Raw genomic sequence first — 22,838 nt, forward strand, 5'->3', positions numbered from 1 at the left:
CTGGTGATGACTGCTTGTTAGTATACGGCCGCAGTGCCTTCTGAGGCTGCTGTAATTGAAGGTTTGCAAGAGCTTCTATAGCTGAGGCACATTCTCCAACCTAAGACAGATGTGATCAGCCTTGTTGTTAACAAGACTGAAATAACTGGAAATCTGTGATTTGGCTAATTGCAGGCTTCCTGGAAGTATCTTCATACAGGAAAAACTTTTGGACATCCTCTGAAAAATACCTTCCTTAACTCTAACTGCTTGGCAGCCCCATTCTAAATGCCTTGCCTCTCAAGTTAGCACAGCCCAGAGAAAGCAATCATTAAACCATTGAGTACATAACCAATCTTTAAAAAATACTTAGAGGTAAGAACTAAAGTCAAATCGATTCTTGTGGCAGAAGGTATTAGCTTACCATTGCCTCTAGGAGGGTAGACTCTCTGGAGCCAAAGGTTCAAAAATCCCACAGATGGAACTCAGCTCTTCATCTTTTCAGTGAGACATCAATGTGATCAAGCCCATATTTCCTCTGGTGCTCATCTCCCCTCATATCCTAACATCAGCACAAGAAATGACTTTGGAAGACAAATATACTTGCTTCCTTTGATACCTTTATTCCCAGTCAAGAGGGGTCCATGGCCTGGACCCAAACTTTAGAGGATTCTGCTCTGGCCTCCTCTGGTTGTACGGCAGCGCATGGGGTGAGGAATCTGCAGAGCACAGGGGACATCTTCACCTGATGTCTGTCCCCTCCAATACCTTTCTAAGTCACACTCCATGTTACCAGGGACCTCAGAACTTCCTGATGAAATAGTCCTGAGACCACTCTCAGGGCCTGCCTGTTTGATAAGAGGGCAGACCACCAGAGTGTGCACCTCTGGCCTGAGAGATGACCAAGGGCAGAGGTTTGTGGGAAGGTTTCAATACATGGAGCTTGGATGTGCAGGCTGTGCTGTGCTTAAAACCTTCCCAGGTGTAGGATAGAGCCAAAGGTGATAAGAAAAGGGAGATGGGCTGTGCAGTGGCGGCACGTATTCCTACACTGCCATATGCAGCCTGGATCTCCAAGAAGTCCAGGAATTCTTAATGCAAATCTGAACTTCCAGATCTTCATGCACGATAAAACGGATTTTATTTACTGTCTGTTAACTTGATATACAACCTTAAATATTTGGGCACATTGTATATAGGCCTCCAATCACACTCTTGTCCCAGGCCCCCAAGTGTTAAGGTGGGCCCAGTTTTACGCAGCCCTAAAGAAACTAGAGAATAGCTTCTGCTCAGGATTTTCAAGGCATTCCATGTCAAATATCAAACAAGAGACCTTGCTGAAGTTTTGTGAAAGCAAATAATTAATATAAGATTACAACTACTTGCCTAAAAAACTTCATAAAATGCATTTGCCACTTATCGGTTATTTTCTATTTTAAAACTCGTATGTAAATAAACATGCTATATTTCATGATATAGATCTGCAAAAGTCTACACATCTGAAAAGTCTATAAAAGTTCCCTAGAAAAATGAGGCATTTTTCTCACTGTCCTTAGAGTGGCATTCTCAAAGAAAAAAGTTTGGTCTTATTGTGTTTTAATGTCACAGTGTCTAACAAAATCCTTCATGGTTGATTCAAAACGTTGCTGTCTGTTATGCATCAGGAAATCCATTCATATATTTATTTGTTTAATAAATATCTACTGATCACCTACTGGCACCTATGTGCCAGGCATTCCACCAGCTTCTGGGCATTTGATGTTGGATAAAACAAATAGGTAAGACGTAACTCAATAATTAATACTGGAGGAGAGTGGCAAATAAACAAGCAATTACAATATTTGACAAATGCTATGAACTTATTAGAAGAACACAGGAGGGGCACTGAACGCAATCGTGAACTGCAGGAAGGTTTTCCCAAAGAGATGTCAGTCAAGCTGAGTGCTGAAGTTAGCCGAGTAGGAGTTTATCTGGCAAAGAAGGAAATTAAAACATCTACTCAGAAGACTTCTAAATTCTATCGGACAGTGATACACAGGAAAAAGAGACAGAGGAGAGTATATTTGTTGACTGCCAAGCACTGTGAAAGTGCTTTATATGTATTAAATAACTGCTCTAACAAAGGCTGAGGGACGTTAAGCAAGTTGCTCCCAGTCATGGGACCAGAGAGTGGCACGGCCTGGATTCAAACCCAGGAACAGGACAGATTCCTCCCATTACATCAAGGATCACTAAACTGGAAAATCATGCTCAAACAAAACTCTGCCATATTCTTTCCAGTCAGTAAGCTTAGATCTTCTTTGAGAGAAGGAGAGAGGTATATCTACCAAGTGCACTTTAGTTTTAAATAGATTCCACTGCTGACAGTGTGTCAGAATGTGCCCAGAATGGCAGATGACAGGGCTGAACTTAACAGCTGAGATTTCCGTGTTCTTGACTCAGTGCTGTTGGGCATTGTTCATGCTCTGTATGGTTGCATGTGGTTCTTTGTAATGTAGAGTCATCAGTATTTTCATCTAAACAGACCCACTTTATCTCCAACCACCAAAGTGAGCACAAGGTGTCTGCTTCTGCTTCTTTGAAGGGCCACAAGTTAGAACCCATGTATATTCTGGCCTCACATTGTAGAATTAGTTTCTTCTTTACCTGTCACCATCTCAATAAAAAAATAAACTTAGTAATGTAGGTCAAATTGTCAACGAACCCACCTTTTGACTAGACAAGTAGGACGAGAAGGTATTTTTTCTTTCCAACTGCATAAAGAAATATGTTTTTTTATACAATTTGTATATATATAGCCCTAAGTATATGAGATATATATACAGATATATGTAAATATATATGCATTTTCTATACAATTGTATACATAGCCCTATATTATTTGGGGCTATGTTATGGTTCAAATGCTGCTTCTCAGAGGCATTCTTTTAACCCCACAGAACTGGAAGAGTTCTGAGGAGTTCTTTTTTTTTTTTTTTTTTTCATTTTTTTAATCTAGACCTTTTCAGACCTAAAAGGTTAATAAGCTTATTTCACTATCCTAATTCTTTTTATTTTATTTTATTTTATTTTATTTTTTTGCTTTATAACAAATTTATTCAGTTATACATATACATATGTTCCCATATCCCCTCCTTTTTGCGTCTCCCTCCCACCCTCCCTATCCCACCCCTCCAGGCGGTCACAAAGCACCGAGCTGATCTCCCTGTGCTATGCGGCTGCTTCCCACTAGCTATCTATTTTACGTTTGGTAGTGTATATATGTCCATGCCACTCTTTCGCTTTGCCACAGCTTACCCTTCCCCCTCCCCATATCCTCAAGTCCATTCTCAAGTAGGTCTGTGTCTTTATTCCTGTCTTACCCCTATGTTCTTCATGACATTTTTTTTCTTAAATTCCATATATATGTGTCAGTATACAGTATTTGTCTTTCTCTTTCTGACTTACTTCACTCTGTATGACAGACTCTAGGTCCATCCACCTCATTACAAATAGCTCAATTTCGTTTCATTTTATGGCTGAGTAATATTCCATTGTATATATGTGCCACATCTTCTTTATCCATTCATCCGATGATGGACACTTAGGTTGTTTTCATCTCTGAGGAGTTCTTTAATCAAGATCGTACCTGGGATGAGGGCCCACTTGCCGAAAAGGCATCTTATGTTCTATACTCAATATCTGATTTTAGGGAAGGTGACTACCTTGCAAAATTTAAATTTGTTTGAGGTTAATTAAGCTGGAGAAAATTCTTGAAGCTTTGATTACAAAGGAATGAACTGCACCCTACGTGTAGTAATTAGAAATAGCAATATAAAAGGTAAAGCTCTTTCAAACCAAGTAAATTGGTGTTTGTATAAATGTTTCCAACTACTGTCTATTCATTCACTCAGACAGGAGTAAGTATTATGAAGAAAAGTAAAGCCGAGTGAGGAGAGAGGATGACTGAGGGTGATGCCTTCTAGACTGGGTGGTTAGGGAAGGCCCCCCTGAGGAGGGGAAATTTGAGCAGACACCTGAATGTCATAAAGGGCAGGCTATGTGGGGATCCAAGTGAAGACAGGTCCAAGCAGAAGGATTAGCCAGAGTGAGGGTCTGGAAGCAGAAACAAGCAGTGTAGATTCAGGGAAGACAGAGAAAGCCAGCGTGGCCAAGGAAGTATAAGAGATAGAGAGAACCTTAGGTGAGGGGAGAGGGGCAGGTGCAGACAGAATTGGGGGTGGTGAGAGGCAGATCATGCAGGGCTCTGAATGTCATGGTAAAGGGTTTGGATTTTATTTTAAAGGTGGTGGGAAGCGACCCAATCTGACTTATGTTTTCCAAGAGTCAATTTGGCTGGGGTATGAAACACTGACCACAGGAGTGCAAGTGCTGAGTGCGAGGAGACCAAGTTTGGAAGCTACAGGAATTGTCCAGGAGATGCTTACAGACACTGAGGCGGCAGCAGGTGGGGTGGTGATACAAGGCACAATTTGAGAGGTGGTGAAGGTAGGGCTGAATGGACTTGCTGATGGATTGGTGATGATACTCGGGGTTGAGGATGTGGAGATATTGTGGTGTCACTAGTTGAGCTTGGGAGGAAATGGGGGAGTAACAAGCTTGGGGAAGAAAGTCAAGGGTTTAATCTTGGACATGTAAAGTCTGAGATACCTATTAGATAACCAGGAGGAGATACTGAGTAGCCAGCTGGATAGATGAATAAATGTATACTCAGGGAGAATCTTAGGGCTGAGGGTAAAAATTAGGAGATGGCAGCATAGAGATGGAATATAAAGCCACAGTCTCTGGTGAGATCTTCCAGGGAGCACCCAGGAAGAATGTAGACAGAAGAGGGAGGAGGGGTGAGCCCTGAGTTCCAGGGCCTTCCAGTCTAGAGCTGGGAAGAGGAAGAAGAGATAGCAAAGGAGACAAGAGTACGTTGCTGGTGTGTGGGGAAGAAACCCAGAAGAATATCTTTTGGAAGCCAAAAAAAGAGCATGTTTTAATAAAGAGGGAAGGTGTGATCAGGAGCTGCTGAAAGGCTGAGTAAGAATACTAATTTACATAAAAAGAAAACTCTTAGAGAAATATTAAACTAAAATGTAGGGGCTCTGTAGTTATTTATGCAGAAAAAGAGGCTTAGACAAGATTATGATTCCACAAGCATTGAACAGTCTTATCATAAAATCCAATGTTTAATCTAAAAATAATGTGACAATTTTTTCATTTCATGTCTGTAAGTCAAATCATTATGCTGTATACCTTAAACTTACATAGTGCTGTATAGCAATTATATCTCAATAAAACTAGAAGAAAAAAAGAAAAATAGTGTGACTAGAAAACAGTTCTTATGTTGACTAGAGGCTTATCATACAAATAAAGCAATTAACCCACATGCCAACCAACAGCCTCCTTGAAAGGCTACCTATAGGTGGGAAAGATTTCTTCCTACTCTGAAGAATTTTAGCTAATGCTGTGTGAGTTGTGTTGAGGCAAAATATTAAAAAAGTAGGATCCCAAACTTTCATAACTGTGCTAAGTTCTCCTTCTGTCAAAATGCCTCATCACTGATAAGTCTGTATCATTATTACAACCAAATTCTATATCCAAGTAAATGCCTCTATGTTCCATATTGAATGTCAGCATGATATGCATTTCTTGGCCTCTCTGCAGACATTCTGTGAACTAGTGACTTTTGTGTAGAGCATTCCCCCCTTGAATGATCTGGAACACTCAAAACTAAGGCTGGCTTTCCCTTACCACACAACATGCCCTAAATGAACTATATCCACTTAGCCGGTATACATTCAAACAATGTGTTTAGGAAATGTAAGTCAATAGTAGTGTAAATAAAACATCATTAAAATTTAAAACAGCAGCAGGCAACAAAATAATCCAAAATCCAGTCCAAGTCAAACTATTAAGTTATCCATTGCTCAAATGCCCCTCCGGCCATGTGAATAATCCATAGTTCTACCATACACGTGACTTGATTATTTAATCAGCCTCTAAAATGGGGAGGGCTAAGCACAGAGTAGACATTCAAACAACAGTTGAGTTGTTTTAGAATGAAGATGTGCCTTTGGAATTTTCAAGTAAGCTCTACTATTTGGGATTCAAATTCTAATTGTTTCTCATAAAAGGCTTGATCAGTACCAAAGTGGGGAGACAGTCTCAATGCATAATGATTGAGCTCACCAGTTTTTTAAAAATCCCTTAGCAACCTAAACTTATGCAATTTAATTTTCTTGTCATTGCTTTCCCTATAATATCAAAAATGATGCTTTCTTTACTATTTCAAACTCATCATAAAATTGCTAAAAATCTGAAATTCAATTTGTCACATTACTGCTGACTTGAATAATGGCTGAATAAAAGACAGGAAACGCTGAAGCAGCATTGATTTCTAAAACATTTTGCACTTTCCTCCTCCATCCCTATAAAGTAAAGCTCGGATGCTATGCACAATTACACAAGAAAATCAAGAAAGCCATTACATTTAGCATTTTGTCATGATCATTGTTACCATGGCAAAAAGTGGGCTTAGTTTAGCACATCTGCTACAGGAGGGGTTCACTGGCCTTTTGTAAAGCTGAGTAACAATATAATGCCAAATTCTGTAGGCTGTCACTGTTTTTTTCCAGGGTAAGACTACTGTCCACAGATGCTACTGTCTCTCTCCTTAATGATCGGACCAATGTCATCTTATTATTGTATTCTTACAGTTGGCCAGTGACCGAGGAACACAGTTAAACTAGGAAGGTTACCCCTTGACCCGCCTTCTGATCTAAGGGGTAAAAAATATGTGGTGTGAAAGCTTGGGACTCCAATAATAGCAAAGGCCAAAGTTTCAACAGTTGTACTGTAAATTACAATAGAGTTGTGCTAAAAGTAGTACAGATTTAGATGTGAGAAAGACAATGCACGATAACTAGTTGTACCCATAGTTACATTTTCTCTGAGTATCAGTTTAGTTATCTGTAAAACGGGAATAAAAGTAACTTTCTTGTGAGTATTAACTGAGATAATCTGCAGGCCCAGACACATGGTGGGTACTCAGTAATATGGCATCCTCCCCCCTCCTCCAACACCATCCTTTTCTTAACCACTGAGATCTCCATGCCTTTGGGAATGTTGGTTGAAGTTGGTAGGTAAACTATTTTCTACCACTGGAAGGTAATTTGTTTTGATCTTTCATATCATTTGGATAATTCCCTCAGAGAGCTGAGGATAAAATATTTTTTTAAGATCTGACAGAAAGCGTAACTTCCACATCAAGAGGATAAAAGTCAGTGTCAATATCATAATATATATCACATCCTATTTTTCATATTTTAAGTGACACCAATATCATCACTGTAAAATGGAAAATGACGTCTACACTAATTTTGACATTATGCAGAGATTTTTCGTTTTAAAAAATGAAGCTACATTATGAAAGCAAAGAAGTTGAAATTACCTGAAATGAATACATTAATCAAGTCTCGGTATTTACTAGAAACAAAGGCTACTAGCATTTTTACCAGCTAAACAAAATATTTTTTTCTAATGAGATTTCAGCTGAGTATCGTTTATCTTAAGATAAAAATAATGGGGCCTTACCTATTCCAGTAGCTCCAGAACTGGTCATGCAGGTAGGCGTGGTGGCTACATTCATCACCAAATGAGGCTTTGCTTTCAATCCAGTGAATTATGTGCCCTTCTACAGCTAAGGGACAAAGCATTACTAATATAGAGCAAAGGGAAGGGAAAATTGAAAATTTTGAACTCTGTCTGGGTCTCTCTATGCTTCACATTCATGAACAGAGGCTTAGCCCTCACCATCATCTATGGATGTAATTATAAAACAACACATCGTATATGTTCGTAACAAAGAACATTTATGCTACAGTCACATCCCTTTTATTTTCATCATTTACAAAAGTCTCTCTCCTATTCTGAGACTGCCTGTATAAGTTGACAAGTAATGTGAAAGCAAACCAAGTGAGCCTGGCTTTTCAATAGAACCCTGTGTTAAAAATTCGGTACTTAGAGAAATGACTTGAAAATGGTAACCAAAATGTCTTTAGAACACATGTTTATTTCTCAAATATACATAAAAGTTTTTAAGGCATAGGTTTCTTCTAAACCTATAATTTTCTGCTATTTTAAAATAATCTTTTGCAATTATTTCACACTTTTAGATACGAAATTATCAAGCTAATCTAGATTCTCTGGTAACATTTGCTAATATTAACACAATTTTTCAAAGCTATGGGAAAAACACATCCCTTTTCTATATAAACAAATGCATAGCAGAGTTTAAGGACTTACCAACGGGTACTTGTAAAATAAAGTCTGGTGTTTTGTCATAACCCTTTGCACGGAGCTGATCTTCATCTACAGGATGAACAAATACTATTACTTATCACAGTATTCCATTAACAAGACAGCAATATAATTGCTTTTCTTTCTTAAAAGTGTGTAAAAATTACTAATGCAGTCATACATATCATTCTTATATATGCAATGCTGTGTCGGAATAAATGAACTTTCATAACAAACTGGAAGCATAGATATAAAAATGCCTCTTTGTCCCTTCTGCATTTTAATGTCTTTATTATAAACATCATTAATTCAAGCTGTCATACGCTACCTTTCTTATAATTGAAGATACTCAAAATAATGAAGTATACTTACTAAGAGAAAAGCCTTCTACCACCATGAATATCACTAATGTTATCAAGCCAATATTGACATGTGCCTTTACAATTATAAAACAAATGCTTTCATTAAAGCAATTAAGAAAGTTTAGTTTCTATTAGTGAAACTATTCCTACATACAAGAACATAAGAAAGAGACAAGGACAGTGAGATCCCCACAGAGAATTAATTACCCTGCTTAATACCTTTGGTCGGCTATTGTTTCTGGCATTTACCAAAGTTTTACAACTAACAATATGTAATTCTGAAAAGCAAACGGGCTTTGAGATTTTTTTCTAAGTCTGTTCGATTTCTTGATCCTCTGTAAATATCAATGAGCCATTCAGAAGGAAAGGAGGCAGGAAAACAGAGTGCTTGACAAAGTTGGAAAAAACTACTTAGGTGCTTGGTTAAAAAAAAAAAAAGTCCTCCAATATTTTCTAAACGCTGTCCTTGACTTCTAACGGCATTACAGTGTGATTCTGAAATGAGCAGTTCTCTGTTAGATTTTGGAGTGACCTGGTCATTCAATTCCAGACATGGCTTTCTGTCTTCACCCAACCTCAACTAATGGCCCAACCAAGTAACAAGGAAGGCTGTGTGGTCTCTTAACACCTACTGGGCTGTTGACATTGTCATGCATCCCATTCGCCTTCTTGCATCACCTTTGATTAAAATTAATGGCCCATTCCCAGTTGTTGGGTAGCTTATTTCCAATCCATTTATCAGGCCAAGACAGTGGTTTCATGGCCAATGTTCAGAAACTCTGTTTTAGAACACTTCTGTGTACATCCTGAAAGGTCAGCATTTTAAATGTAAATAACCTTTTAATGACAAGACACATATTTAAACTAGATATTTAAATTAAATTTGGTTACAGTTGTTATCCTTTATCCAAATTTTGAAGGACTGATGCTAGAATTTGAAACAATCTCCCCTGCTTGAAATATAAAAAATTCTAAGTTAATTGTTGAAATAAGGAAATAAAATTAATCTTACTTTAAAAACAAGAGAATTTGGAAAACTGGACTGTGGATGAACAAGACTGAAAAAATTTCTATCCTCTAAATGCATTCTGGCTACAAGAATGTTTAATGGAAAAGGCATTTATTAAATCAACCCAGGTGCCTTGAGCTGATGTTTCAGGTAGCTGATGAACAGTTTTAAAAGCTGGGTTGACATTAAAAAAGAGAGATTAATATTTTATTAAAACTATCCTAGCTTGATCAACCTTTGCAGATGTTAAAATCTGTTTCAGAAAGAAAAATGATTATGTTTCTGACAGCAGCTCAAAACAAAATTTCAAAGGTCATCAAGCAATCCAAAGGCACACACTAAAATCCCTTAAAAGGCAGATGCTACACTCTTGTTCACTGCGACAAAATTACTAACACAATACCTACAATTTAAATTTCCTGAAGATAAACATCAGGTGACGCTAGGAAATCTTTCCATCTTTCTGTGGAGAACCTCAAAGTACAAGAGTATTCATATGCTTTCTCCATGCCACCCCCCCCACTTCCCTCCCTCTCAATATGAAGTTGATTCAATAGTAACTGTACTCAAAAGACAGCTTCTAGGAGTCTGTGTCACCACCAGATATTATGCTTTTTTTTTTTTTAAAGAGGTTATTCCACATATCGGAAGTACTATGTTATTATGTATTGGGTATCTTCTCTGTTTATTTTCTAAACTCTCACTGCCTTCCCTGCCTTGTTTCGATCTTCACACTATTTCTTTCAACCTAGATTTCCTAACAAAGGAGGAGGGTACAACTTGGCAAAGTTCAGAGAAGATGAGAGTGCAAGTATAGGAAGTAGCATTTATGAACAGGTGGCCTTGCTCACCTGGTCTAGGTCCCAGGAGAAGGAAGTTTCTATCATGGATCATCCTACTGGGAGATTTTTAAGGTCAGCCCCATCCATCTGACCTGATTTCCTGGCCTTTGCATTATGCTCCTTTCCTGGCTCCCAGACCTTCAAAGATTTCTTACCATTAGATCATTATCCAAACCATTGGGTATGGATTTAAAATTTGCTTGACCATTGGGTGGGTCAGGGTTCCAACTCTAGGATCTCGAGGTTATGGCTCGGTCATCATCCCACATGACTTCCCTTCTGCCTCCTTCTTTGTTCATTCCCTTGTCTCACTGTGCATGTACCTGTCTCCCAAATCCCGGGCCTATTCACTGCTCCATTCTCACCACCAACATATGCTTGGCACATATTTAAGACTCAAAAGGGTAACTGAATAAAATATAAATGCATTTTTAAGAATACCCATGTCTTCTGCAAAGCCCACCTGGACTGACTTAATAATTTTCTTTCCTGATTTAAGAGACAACAAAAGTGACCCAAAGTTCAAGGCTGTATTTGATGACTTTCACTGCTATCTTTCACCCCTGGCCCCAGCTGTCTGCTCTGAGGTACATCTTGGTCATCAAGGAAGGGACTACTCATGGGAAGTTTTCCTACCCTCTTCTTTGGTCTGTAGTATTTTAAATAACATTGGATTTATCCATTCCTTAAAGTTTGGGCAGAATTCCCCATAATAAGCAATCTAGGCCTGCTGCTACTATAGTGGGTAGCTCTTTGGTTACTTTTCCCTTTTTTTTTTTAATGGCTACTGATCTGTTTAGATCTTCATCTCTTACACAGTCAGTTTTGCAATTTATATTTTCCTTGGGAATCATAAGTTTCATCCATGTTTTTAGAGCTTTTTGTACATATTGGAACCAAGTGGTTACTTATGATTCTTTGAACTTCCCAAGTGGAAAACTGGATGTTTAAGTAACCTGCTGTTTTCTTCAAGAAAAAATGGTCAGGATTAAGAAAAAAGAAAGAATAACATTAGTTAGAAAGGGGGAAAAAAAAGAGTAACAGCAATGTTTTAGAATAGTACTTTTAGTATAACTTCCCAGAATTGCTGGGGATCAATATGAAATCAATCTCCAAATTCTGTATACCTAACTTATTCAGTGAATGTAGCAAATATGAAGTAGGGCTCTTCTGATTTAAGGTATATTAAAAACACCTAATATATTTCATAAGTACAAGCCTGTTAATGTCATTGTTCAAGTGTTCATTATCAAAGTTAATATAAGAATATTCTCACTTAAAAGCAGACTTGTTAGCCTCTAGATCCACAAAATGTAGGGTATTTAGATAGTGTGCCTTAAGAAACACAGTATTTCTGAGCTTGTAAAGTCTTCCAACCTTCCAGTTTATACATGATAAAAGAGGCCAAGAGAAGTTAAGTGACTGCCAACACCTGGGCCTCTCAAATAGCCAGATATAGACAAGAGCCCACCACAACCAAGTACTGGTTTGTCCCAACAGACAATATACCACTCTTAATTATGGCAAGTATTTAAATTTGATCATGTGTAACACTTATGAAGTGGGGAAATTTTTCTCATTTTCCTCCTAAAAGATTTGGAAATGCAAGAGAGGGGATGGCTATCTGTTGGATAGTATTTAGTTGACAACTGACCGAAGAGGAGATGAACGAAATAATCACTTGATCTCTAGCATTTTAATGATCCTTTCTTCAATGGAACTAAAAAACCAATGAAACTGCATCCACAGATAAAACTGATGTTACATTTTAAAAGACAATCCAGATCTTCATTTGTTTTTAAGTTGTCAGGCTTGCCTTTAGAGGACATTTTTAAAAAGGAATCACACATATGTAAAGAACACTGTGAAAGTTTAATTTCTCGGGCCTTTTAATTACCCTCTCCTCTAAATGCCCAAAATATCCAAAGCAATTAAGTACTGATTACACAATTTCTTTTTTTAAAATAAAGGCGTGATTCTGAGTCAGAGAACAAAACACATCTGAAACTAGTTAACATATACTTAAGAATCATAGCATGGCATGAGGACTGCCAAGAAGAAGTTTGAGGTTTTCTTTTTTTTTTTTTCTTAAAAGACTTTAAATTTAAGAAATACAGTTATTTCCCAGAGAAATTATGCAAAATTCCAGTTCATAACATCTGAAAATGAAAAGAAAAATAATATTCTGACATGGTCTTTTATCTATGAATTTGTCAAAACGTTTCTAAAATGCTAGGTTAAAATACCTCGTACAAAAAGAAACTTTTTAACACCTGTTACATTTTTACTAAATTGGGGAAGGGCAAAAAATACACATCAATACAAGTGAAAACTACAGTATATCTTTTCTACTCTAGTATCTTGTTTTTCTGTTTTTTTTTCCCCCCAAAATACTGTCTCATTCAATAATTGGTGCTATGACCTTTGCATCCCATATTTTTATATTCTCTAAGAGTAAGTTTCACAGCCTTTCCAATTTAAGAAGTTAGCAGGGTTTTGGTAATAGATGTTACTGTGCTATGCAAACCATGGGCAAAGGTACACCGAACAGATATGCATTTAATGGGGAGAGTGAAAACACAGACGAATGAAATCTTTAGAGAACCTAAAAATTGCATTACAGCCATTAGTTTTAACCTCTTCCCCCATAGCCTCTTATCAAAGCCACTAATAAGGAATACAACTGACTGCTCTGACCTTGTCCTTTGCTTATGTCTTTAGGGGACAATACTTGTGAAAATTGAAGTGCCCTAAAGATAGGAAACAAATGAGAGGTCACAAGCCAGGACAGTGCAAAGTGAGGCAGGGTAGGCTGGCCCCTGCTGACTGGTGGCTGTGGAGACAGAGGACATGAACATGGACAACAAAAGCAAAACTCTTCCATATTTTATACTGCATCGCTCTAAGTTCTTTTGGTTTAATGCCACAAGAGAAGGGACAAATCAGCATGGTAGAGTAAAAAGAATTCAGGGCAAGTTGTTGGGAGGGGGAGGGCAGTAACTGTGATGAAACGTCTGGGGCAAGTTTCCACTAAACACAACAGGGAGACTGGATGGTCACAGAGCCCTTTCTAACTCCAAAATTCTGTGGAATGGATGAATGTTAGCCTTTGTCTGCCCCAGCTCTTTGAGGTGTAGTTATTGATGTTAAGACCCTATTGTCCCTGAACGAAGCTCAATGGAGGGAGGCACATTAGCCGCTCTGAGACATAAAAGTGATCTCTACACACTGATACACAAACACACAGGACCAAGGAACCAATCCAACCATAACAGTAACAGATTTGACCCCCGATGCCTTTTGGTTATGGGGAATAAAGCTCCTGTAGCTAATTTTCTGTGGGGTGAGATATTTGATTTTTTCTGTCCTGTACTCTGCCCTGTCTGGCACTGCCACCTTACTCTCACAATGTGATTCTGGTGGGCGGTCCTCCCGCCCCCACCACTGGCCACAGGAGTGGACACTTGACTCAGAATAACTGATCAGAGCCCTTTCTAAGATTCATTATGAGGCCAACGAGAAGCACCTCTGTTCCCTGGGATTACAAACTCTCAAGAGTAAACAAATTAGCAACTGCCAGGGATCATCTTTGTTGTCTAAGAATGAAGCCAACAGGGAAAAAAAGAACACAAAAGGGAAAAAAGAGGAGAACTGATGACACTGTTTTGTCTTCTGGATTCTAGACACACCAGAAGCAAACTTCTCCTTTGGACTTCACGGGTATATCTCTGAACTAATAAATTCTCCTTTTTTGTGTGTGCATATAATCTAGTTGGACTGGATTTCTGTCACAACCAAAAGTTTTAATTTATCATCAGTAGCCAGGAGAGCAGATATTGGCAGATGTGAGTTATCTAACCAGAGCAATGGTGACGGAAGAGCTGTGGGCCTGAAGCAGGAAGACTACCATCATTAAGTGGGCAGGGTAACCTGTCTTCAAAGTTCCAAAGAACCTGTCTTTCAGCAGCATACACACGTCTGTGGTTCTTTTCTCTTGGTCCCAGGGAGAAGCGTGCACAAGCATATTCAGTAAGGCAAGTAAGTAAAGATGGTCCCTCACCCTGACAACTTCTTCAGGAAGGGGAGAACAGGCCCCAGATTCTCCAGATCCTGCCCCCAATATAATGTTCCTGTTACCCTGAAAACTGCATCTAATTTTTAACCTTTAGTTAGGAATTTAAATAGTTGATACCTTCTGAAATACCCAACCATCTCAGTTCCCTTTAGCCTATATAACCATATGTTTTATTTCTAGTCTCTTAACCTCTACTGCTAACATCTGCATGTAAACACAATCTTAGTATTCTAAATCTCATCTATTCCCACTGCCTATTCTTCACCTAAAGTCATAATCCCCCGTTTGTCACATCATAATCACTTCCCCAGAGCACTGCTGCTTCAGGTGGGGAATAAAGCAGCAGGAGTAGATGAACTCTTAGAAACAAAGATCCTAATTTCTTACAGCAAGGGACATCCTTCACTAAGCCTATTTGGCTTTACAGATTACACCCTCCTGGAGCCCCACAGAGTAATACATGGATGCTAGAAAAGCACCCATGTAAAATATGCTGGTTTGTCATAAGGCAAGACCAAACATGGTAGGGTGAGGAAGGGATGAAGCAAATGTCTCTCAGGTGTCACTCAAAATAACTGTTAGCTTCTACTAGCAGGGCAACATTCACTGGAAAGAAAAAAATAACTCCAGAGCCATCCTTATTAAGCCAAACTTAACAAGAATTTGCACCAGACAGTGGCTGTGGAAGTCACTAATGAAAGTCCCTCTGACCTGGAGATATGCCAACCCGTGGAGGATGAATGGTTCGTCTTCAGTCTTTGGTACAAGCTCTTTCATATCTTCCCTAACAGTGCAAACAGTCTTGTCATCTTCTGGCAGTCACTATTTTCCTTTCCTCCCTTGCCTTTTGTCCAAATCTCTCCCCTCACCCCCTCAAAAAAGAGACACAGACAGACAGAGAGACAGAGACAGAGAGAGGATATAACAAAACGTGGTTTCATTAATTACTTGAGAGATACAAATTAAAACATCTCCATCAGTAGACATAATACATTTTCTATTTCACTGATGTTAGAAATGGAACAAACTCTTAGCAGAGGGGATAAGGATGGTCACAAGTGACACTGGTCAATTTAAAGTTTAAGAAGGGTTCTTTGTGCTTTCAAGCCTAAAAGTGGGCAGCAGGCTCTTCACATTTTCTGAGACTTTAAATGCCGATCAATAAATATTCATTCTAAATTAACTATCCTTGGAAAGAACTGACCTCTACTTATCTGAAATTTTCCTGGAAGGCTCCATGTTTGACTTAAGTTTTTTTTTTTTTTAATCCCTAATGGTACCTGCCCATAGCAAGTACTAAAGGTATCTGTCTGCTGCACCAAAAGAAAGAGTGGTTAGCTTAGTGGTAAGACAGCCAAGCTAATGAGCTCAACTAGCTGTCCGAGAAGAACATGGAAGCAGGAAGGGGCGACTGAGAGAGAACAGATGAGTAAGCAAAATTCTATCACCACTTCAGGAAAAGTAGCTTATGAGCCAGTAGCATTTTCTTCATATGTAAAGGGTAGCTATTGATTTTCCTTTCTTTCAAAAATTTCATAGAAGCAGGATAACAGTCTTGAATGTATTTATTTTCACTATCAAGACAATCAAGTGAGATGCACTAGATGAAACTGCATTCTTACTGGGACGGACAAGGCAATAGTGTGTGTGACTGAGCAGCCAGACGGCGGGAGTGTTTGTCATCATCCTCGTACTAATTAGTGTATAGTTCCTGGCATGCAGAGAACATACGCGACAAAAGTTAACTGAAAAGAATGAATGAATAATGAATAAAAGAATTACAAGAACTCTGAGAAAATTGCTAGAAATTACCTGTATTCATTTGTTTGTAACTTGTCTCCCTACTAGACCATAACGCTACAAAAGCAGGGACTTTATCTGACTTATGTCTAATGCTTAAAATAGTACCTGACTCAGTAACTTATTTTTTGAACAAATATGTGAATAAAATATATTTTCGAGTTGGAGAAACTAAAGTCATTTATTCAACGTTGACTCCTCTTAATACAATATACATTTTGAGAAGTACAAAATGGATAAATTGACAAGATAGGATAAATCCATGAGTATACCCAAATCTTCAATGAAAAGGACTCTCTTTCTTTCCAATAGTGCCTGGTGAAATCTTGTGCCATAGCAACTGCTCAGTACATGGTTATAAATCAAGAAAATTTAAGAAATTATTAGGGTTAAGATAAAAGTGATTTATTTTTATTTTTCTCTTTTATCTGACCTCTCTGTTTTACAGAGGTCAGATAAAATATGTATTTTATAAAATGACATATCGAGCACAATAGGTAGAAAATTTTAAATGAGATAAAAAATTTCAGGAAGTCATAATTCTTAAGAAGGGGTAATATATAAACAATAAGAATCCTTGTCTTTTGAAAGTAGTCCAGATTTGAAGGAGGGAGGGAGGGAGGGAAGGAGAGAGAGAGAGAGACACGGAGGGAAAGAGATTGATTTTACCTTCACTTATTTAAAAAAATCAAAGAAAAACAAACATGTTTGCAATGTCTCTGCAACAAAATTTATGGTGTACACATGTAAACAAGAAAACATAAAATACATTTAGTGGTCTATTTATCTACCAATATTTTTGATGATCTATCTAAATTTACCTGGTACAGTACTTTAGATATGATTAATCATTGTGAAGGGGTATTTCCAAGGTAAAAGAACAACCCCATAACAATACTCCATACAAAGCTTTGAATTTTCATGTTTTAACCATAAATAAACATGTATTAATTCAGTATTACGTTAAAACGCTTAAAGTACATAGAATAACAACTTCTTCGTATGCTGATGAGGAAATGCCTCAAAACAGGACTGAGGTTACATGAAGCCAGCTAAAACACAGTTAAGTATCATCTTTAGTATGCTTCAATAAAAGAATTACCTCTAGATCTTAGAGCACAGAGGAATAGATGGGATTCTTCCATATGAAGTCCCCTTTCTGAACACATATGCAAGTGGCAATGACTCCTTGGCGTGTTTCTGCACTGCCTTTGTCAGCCATGGCCAATCCAGTCTAGTGCACTCAGTTCCCGGAATCAAGGGAGTCAAGGACCTGGGACTAAGTTTAAGCCATGAGTAAGCCCTTTGCTTTTCCTCCCTGGTGGGGTCTTCTAGTCCTCAGGAAGGAAGCAGAGAAAAGCTAGTTGAAGCAAAGAAGTGGTGCCAAGGGCCTGACTACTCTTAAGCAGATGGTGCCAAGAGAGTAATACCAAGCAGTCTTGAAAATATGACTGCTCAGTCGGTGGCTTGAAACAATAGACTTGGCCGTGCTGTATTGGTCACTGAGTGATCAATATGATCAGATACTTCATAATATTATTGCAACTCCATAGTTCTACAACATATCTCATGGTGCATCACAGGTCATCCATTCCAACTGGTTCTGAGTCATTATACGCTCTGTTTTTTATCAGATTTTAAAAAGTGATTTCTATCTAATTCACCCTCTTTCCATATGCTGAACATCTCAGTTGTTCTTCTTATATGGCTGAATAATATTCTGTTGTATATATGTGCCACATCTTCTTGTGGCACATATATACAATGGAATATTACTCAGCCATAAAAAGGAACAAAACTGAGTTATTTGTAGTGAGGTGGATGGACTTAGAGACTGTCATACAGAGTGAAGTAAATCAGAAAGAGAAAAACAAATACTGTATGCTAACACATATATATGGAATCTAAAAAAAAAAAAAAAAGGTCATGAAGAACCTAGGGGCAAGACGGGAATAAAGATGCAGACCTACTAAAGAATGGACTTGAGGATACGGGGAGGGGAAAGGGTAAGCTGTGACAAAGCAAGAGAGTGGCATGGACATATATACACTACCAAACGTAAAATAGATAGCTAGTGGGAAGCAGCCGCATAGCACAGGGAGATCAGCTCGGTGCTTTGTGACCACCTAGAGGGGTGGGATAGGGAGGGTGGGAGGGAGGGAGATGCAAGAGGGAAGAGATATGGGAACATATGTATATGTATAACTGATTCACCTTGTTATAAAGCAGAAACTAACACACCATTGTAAAGCAATTATACTCAAATAAAGATGTTAAAAAAAACAAAAACAAAAACTTGCTGCTTTTGCATAGCAAAATTTAATTCAGTAATCTGAGGCCACTTTCCTAATTTATCAGCTTTCTTTAACTCTCGCTGGAGAATATTTACGGTATACCCCATCTTAAAATTATCAACAATCTTATAACACATTCAACTCCATTCTCCAGGTCACTAATAAAAATATTGAATATTAAGAGTTAAAACAGACTTCTTGCAGGACTGTATTCAACATCCTTGCTCAACTTGACATAAGACCATTCATTTGACTTTCCTTGGCTAAGTCTTGTCCATTTTGGAGCAAAAATTATGTAACCAAATATTGTTTGATGTTTTTAAACTAAAAAAAATACACTATGCAAACTCTTAAACATCTACATAAAACAGATGTGTACAATAATACGATCTGTATAGAACCTTGACAAATTACCACATTTAAAATGGAGAAGAGGAATTAATTCCTTGTAGAGTGCTTTATGGTTGCTGTGATCAGTTATCACATGAATGCCTTTTGAGGCTTAATTTCTAATGCGTAAGAGACATTGAAAGAAATAACAATCTGTAATAAGATTCCACATTGGCACACAAACACATGCATACATGTGAGATTTTTAAAAATCATACTAAATCTATGATGACAATTCATGTTTGGCATAAAAATAATAAAATCTCAGTATTTCATTTTCAAGTAAAAGTACTAGCCAATTCCATACATGAGACAAAAATACCTAACATGAATTTTTCTAATAATTCTTTTTAATATATAAAGTATTTTATGGACAATATTTCTTTTGTTTCTTTCTCTCAGAAGGCCTAGATTATGGCTAATATCTCATGACACCAAAAGTAATACTGCAACAGATATTAAAGTATTTTTTCAGCCACTTATGCTATAAAATATTAATTGCAAGCCTGTGCATGTGCTGTATATATAGGGGATTAGGTAACTGAGTTCCTGCTCAGTTCTAAATCAATAAAAGATAACATGCACAGCATCCATCATCGTTTTCTCTTCCTTTAGTACATAATAACTGCAAGTGGAAGATTTTAAAAAATATATATTTAAGCACTCGTGGAGATAACACATGCTGGAGAGGACGTAAGCAATACTTACCTAGGAAGGACAGGTTTTTCTCCAGAAGCAAGTCCCTGAGCAGGACTTCATGCTCATGACCAATGGCACTGGGAAGCGTTAGTTAAGGAGGGTAACATAGGTAGAATTAAAGCACACTAAGACCAGGGCTATACTTTGAGATGAAATGACCAATGGAGGTAATTACAGCAAGTACCTCCTCATATAGCCCACATCTCTGAGGAGTGAGATTTCTTTACAAATCCCCTCATTTAAGTGATTTGACAGACTTTTTTCTATAATGTTTAAGTGGATTTTGGCAAATAAAGATTTGTAAATGGAGGTGTACTTTATCGTCTTTTGAAAAGAAGTTCATTTTAAACATCCTTTATGCTATGTTAAAAATCCCTCAGTTCAATTTAGGACCATTTATTAAGCACTTACTAGGTGCAGCAAAGAATACCAACCAGCCTTTGCCCTAAAAGAGTTTCCAGTCTTACAGAGTTCCATAAATCTTCTGTGAATTCACACTTGTCACAAAGCCAGCATTTAGCAGCTCCTATTTCACTTCTAGTCTATGACTGGTGCTCTTCTGTGACTTGGGAAGTCAAACAACTGACTTGTTGAGAATTATATGTACTCTGGAGGAAAGACATCCTAGTAAAGGGCTGTGGATCAGGCTGTGGATCAGGCTGTGGGTACAGAGGCTGTTTCAAGTCTTTTTCTCGTGTGTGCAAGTTTTCACATATTATATAATGCATATGAATACATACACACTCACATATAAATGTTTTGAGTGTTGGGACTTCCCTGGCAGTCCAGTGGTTAGGACTCTGTGCTTCCACTGCAGGCGGCATAGGTTTGACCCCTGGTAGGGGAACTAACATCCCGCATGCCAGGCGGCCAAAAAAAAAAAAAAAAAAAATGTTTTGAGTGCTATTATGAGGGAGGCACTGTATTAAGTGCTTTATGTATTTGATTTCATCCTCACAGTTATTATTATCCTTATCTTACAGACGAGAAAACTGAGGCTTAGGAAGAAATCTGCACAAGGTCATATGGCTAATGTGTGGCAGAGCAGAAGATCGGTATAAAATCTCTGCAAAGCCTGTGTCTGTGACCTCTGTACGGCTTCTTTAAAATATATTAAAATTGATTATGTAAAGATAATTGATATTAGTTAATATTTCTTAAATACCATATACTAAGCCTTTGTGCTAAACACTTTGGTGTATCATCTTATTTAATCTTCACAACAACCACATGAGCAGGTACCATTACTAGTCCCAGTTTTACAGTTAACGAAAGAAAGGTTCAGGAAGGCTGAAAAACCTGCTGACAGTCTCATGGCAAGTAAGTAATGAAGTCAAGAAAGAGACTTGGAATTCTGGTCTATTTTCCAAAAGGATGAGATTGTATAAAGTGTGAAAAGGAGTGTTATCCTATTCTGGTACTTTAATTCTGTCAAAAGCATTTGGTAGCATAGGCAGATCTTGCAGATATTGTGGATTCAGTTACAGAATAAAAAAAAAATCACAGTAAAGCAAGTTACATGAATTTTTTGGTTTCCCAGTGCATATATAAGTTATTTTTGGGCTTCCCTGGTGGCGCGGTGGTTGGGAGTCCGCCTGCCGATGCGGGGGACACGGGTTCGTGCCCCGGTCTGGGAGGATCCCACATGCCACGGAGCGGCTGGGCCCATGAGCCATGGCCGCTGAGCCTGCGCGTCTGGAGCCTGTGCTCCTCAACGGAAGAGGCCACAGCAGTGAGAGGCCCGCGTACCGCAAAAAAAAAAAAAAAAAAAAAAAGTTATTTTTACACTATAATGTAGTCTGTGAAGTGCTCAGTAATGTCCAAAGAAACAATGCACATACCTTAATTAAAAAATACTTTATTGCTAAAAAATGTTAACCATCACCTGAGCCTTCAGCGAGTCCTAATCTTTTTGCTATTATAACATCACAGATGACGTTAACAAATATAATAATAGTGAAAAGGTTTAAAATACTGTAAGAATTACCAAAAGGTGACGCAGAGACATGAAGTGAGCAAATGCTATGGGGAAAATGAATCCGACAGACTTGCTCAGTGCTGGGTTGCCACAAACCTTCAATTTGTAAAAGGCATAATATCTGCAAAGCGCAATAAAGTGAAGCACAATAAAATGAGGTGTGCCTGTAATTATCTAATTCTCCATCTCACTGATGTCAACCTGGTCCTATCACTCCTTGGCTTACCAGAGACTCTTTAATTCTGATCATGCACTGCGAGAGTCCAATTTAAATCAAATAAAGCTTATATATTATTTGTAAAATTAAAAATTCTTAGAGAATTAGTCTGCTCTTTATCAACACATACAGGTGAATATCACTTAAATCTTAGAATTCAAGAGGTGAGACCACTCGTATCCACTGTCAAAACAAGCCCCAAGTCATTATCATTGTCTTTCTCCTTCTGTTGTCCCCTCCTCCCCATGCACAGGACTGCTCTTACTTCTCATTGAAAATAAAATAAAGAAAACAAATTCTTAAATCACAAAATTCCACACATTTGCAGAGTCCATTGAAGATATCTGATGGATACCTCTCAATGGTTTCTCATTACTAGGGGCATCCCACATTTGAGAACTAAATTATTTACTTCTATTCCACATAAATGTGCTCTCACTTTTATTGTTGTAAATTATTTACATCTAAAATGTTGAATCATGAAACTGAGGTTACTGATGGTACAGAAATGAAACCCACAGCACTTCAAGCTTCCTGGATCATTGTCTTTCCTTGCTCCTCTGTTTAGGTCTTTGTCTAATAGCTTGTCCTGAAGTCACACTTTGGAAAGTTGAGGTGGCCGGTTTCTCACGCCTTTTGTGTCTGTGAATATAACCTGTGGCAGGAAAGGTGGGCATGGCTATGTAGGAAGAATTACAGTAGACACCAAAAGAAAAAGAAAGCACAATGACAGTTTATATACTCTTTGCTACTGTGCTTTTTTGGCGTCTTATTAATAAATGACCAATTTACTTTATTCTACTTAAACAAATGTCTACATGTAACATTTTCATAATGGAGTAAAAAGGTTTTGCACCTATTCTATTTATTAAGTGTGTGCTTTCTAATGAAATGATGCAATTTACTG

General features: G+C 37.9%; 1 protein-coding gene across 5 annotated transcripts in view; it reads right to left on the reverse strand.

The window, feature by feature from the left end:
• The window catches only part of CDIN1 (CDAN1 interacting nuclease 1), a 217,677-nt gene that overhangs the window by 93,167 nt on the left and 101,672 nt on the right, over window positions 1–22,838 (reverse strand). The window contains exons 8-11 of one of the 5 annotated variants that reach the window (XM_081229258.1): window positions 19,746–19,813; window positions 8,272–8,337; window positions 7,561–7,684; window positions 516–541 (exon numbers count right to left, since the gene is read on the reverse strand). In XM_081229258.1, coding sequence (XP_081085384.1) covers window positions 535–541; window positions 7,561–7,684; window positions 8,272–8,337; window positions 19,746–19,813 — 265 coding nt within the window. In that variant the 3' untranslated portion in view covers window positions 516–534. Of the gene's footprint in view, window positions 1–515; window positions 542–1,910; window positions 1,950–7,560; window positions 7,685–8,271; window positions 8,338–19,745; window positions 19,814–22,838 lie in introns of those variants that run through there. The other 4 variants (XM_081229259.1, XM_081229257.1, XM_081229256.1 and 1 more) reach the window with 4 other exon arrangements.

This window comes from Mesoplodon bidens (genome assembly GCF_964165515.1).
Source record: "Mesoplodon bidens genome assembly, chromosome: 3".
Classification (NCBI taxonomy): Eukaryota; Metazoa; Chordata; class Mammalia; order Artiodactyla; family Ziphiidae; genus Mesoplodon; species Mesoplodon bidens.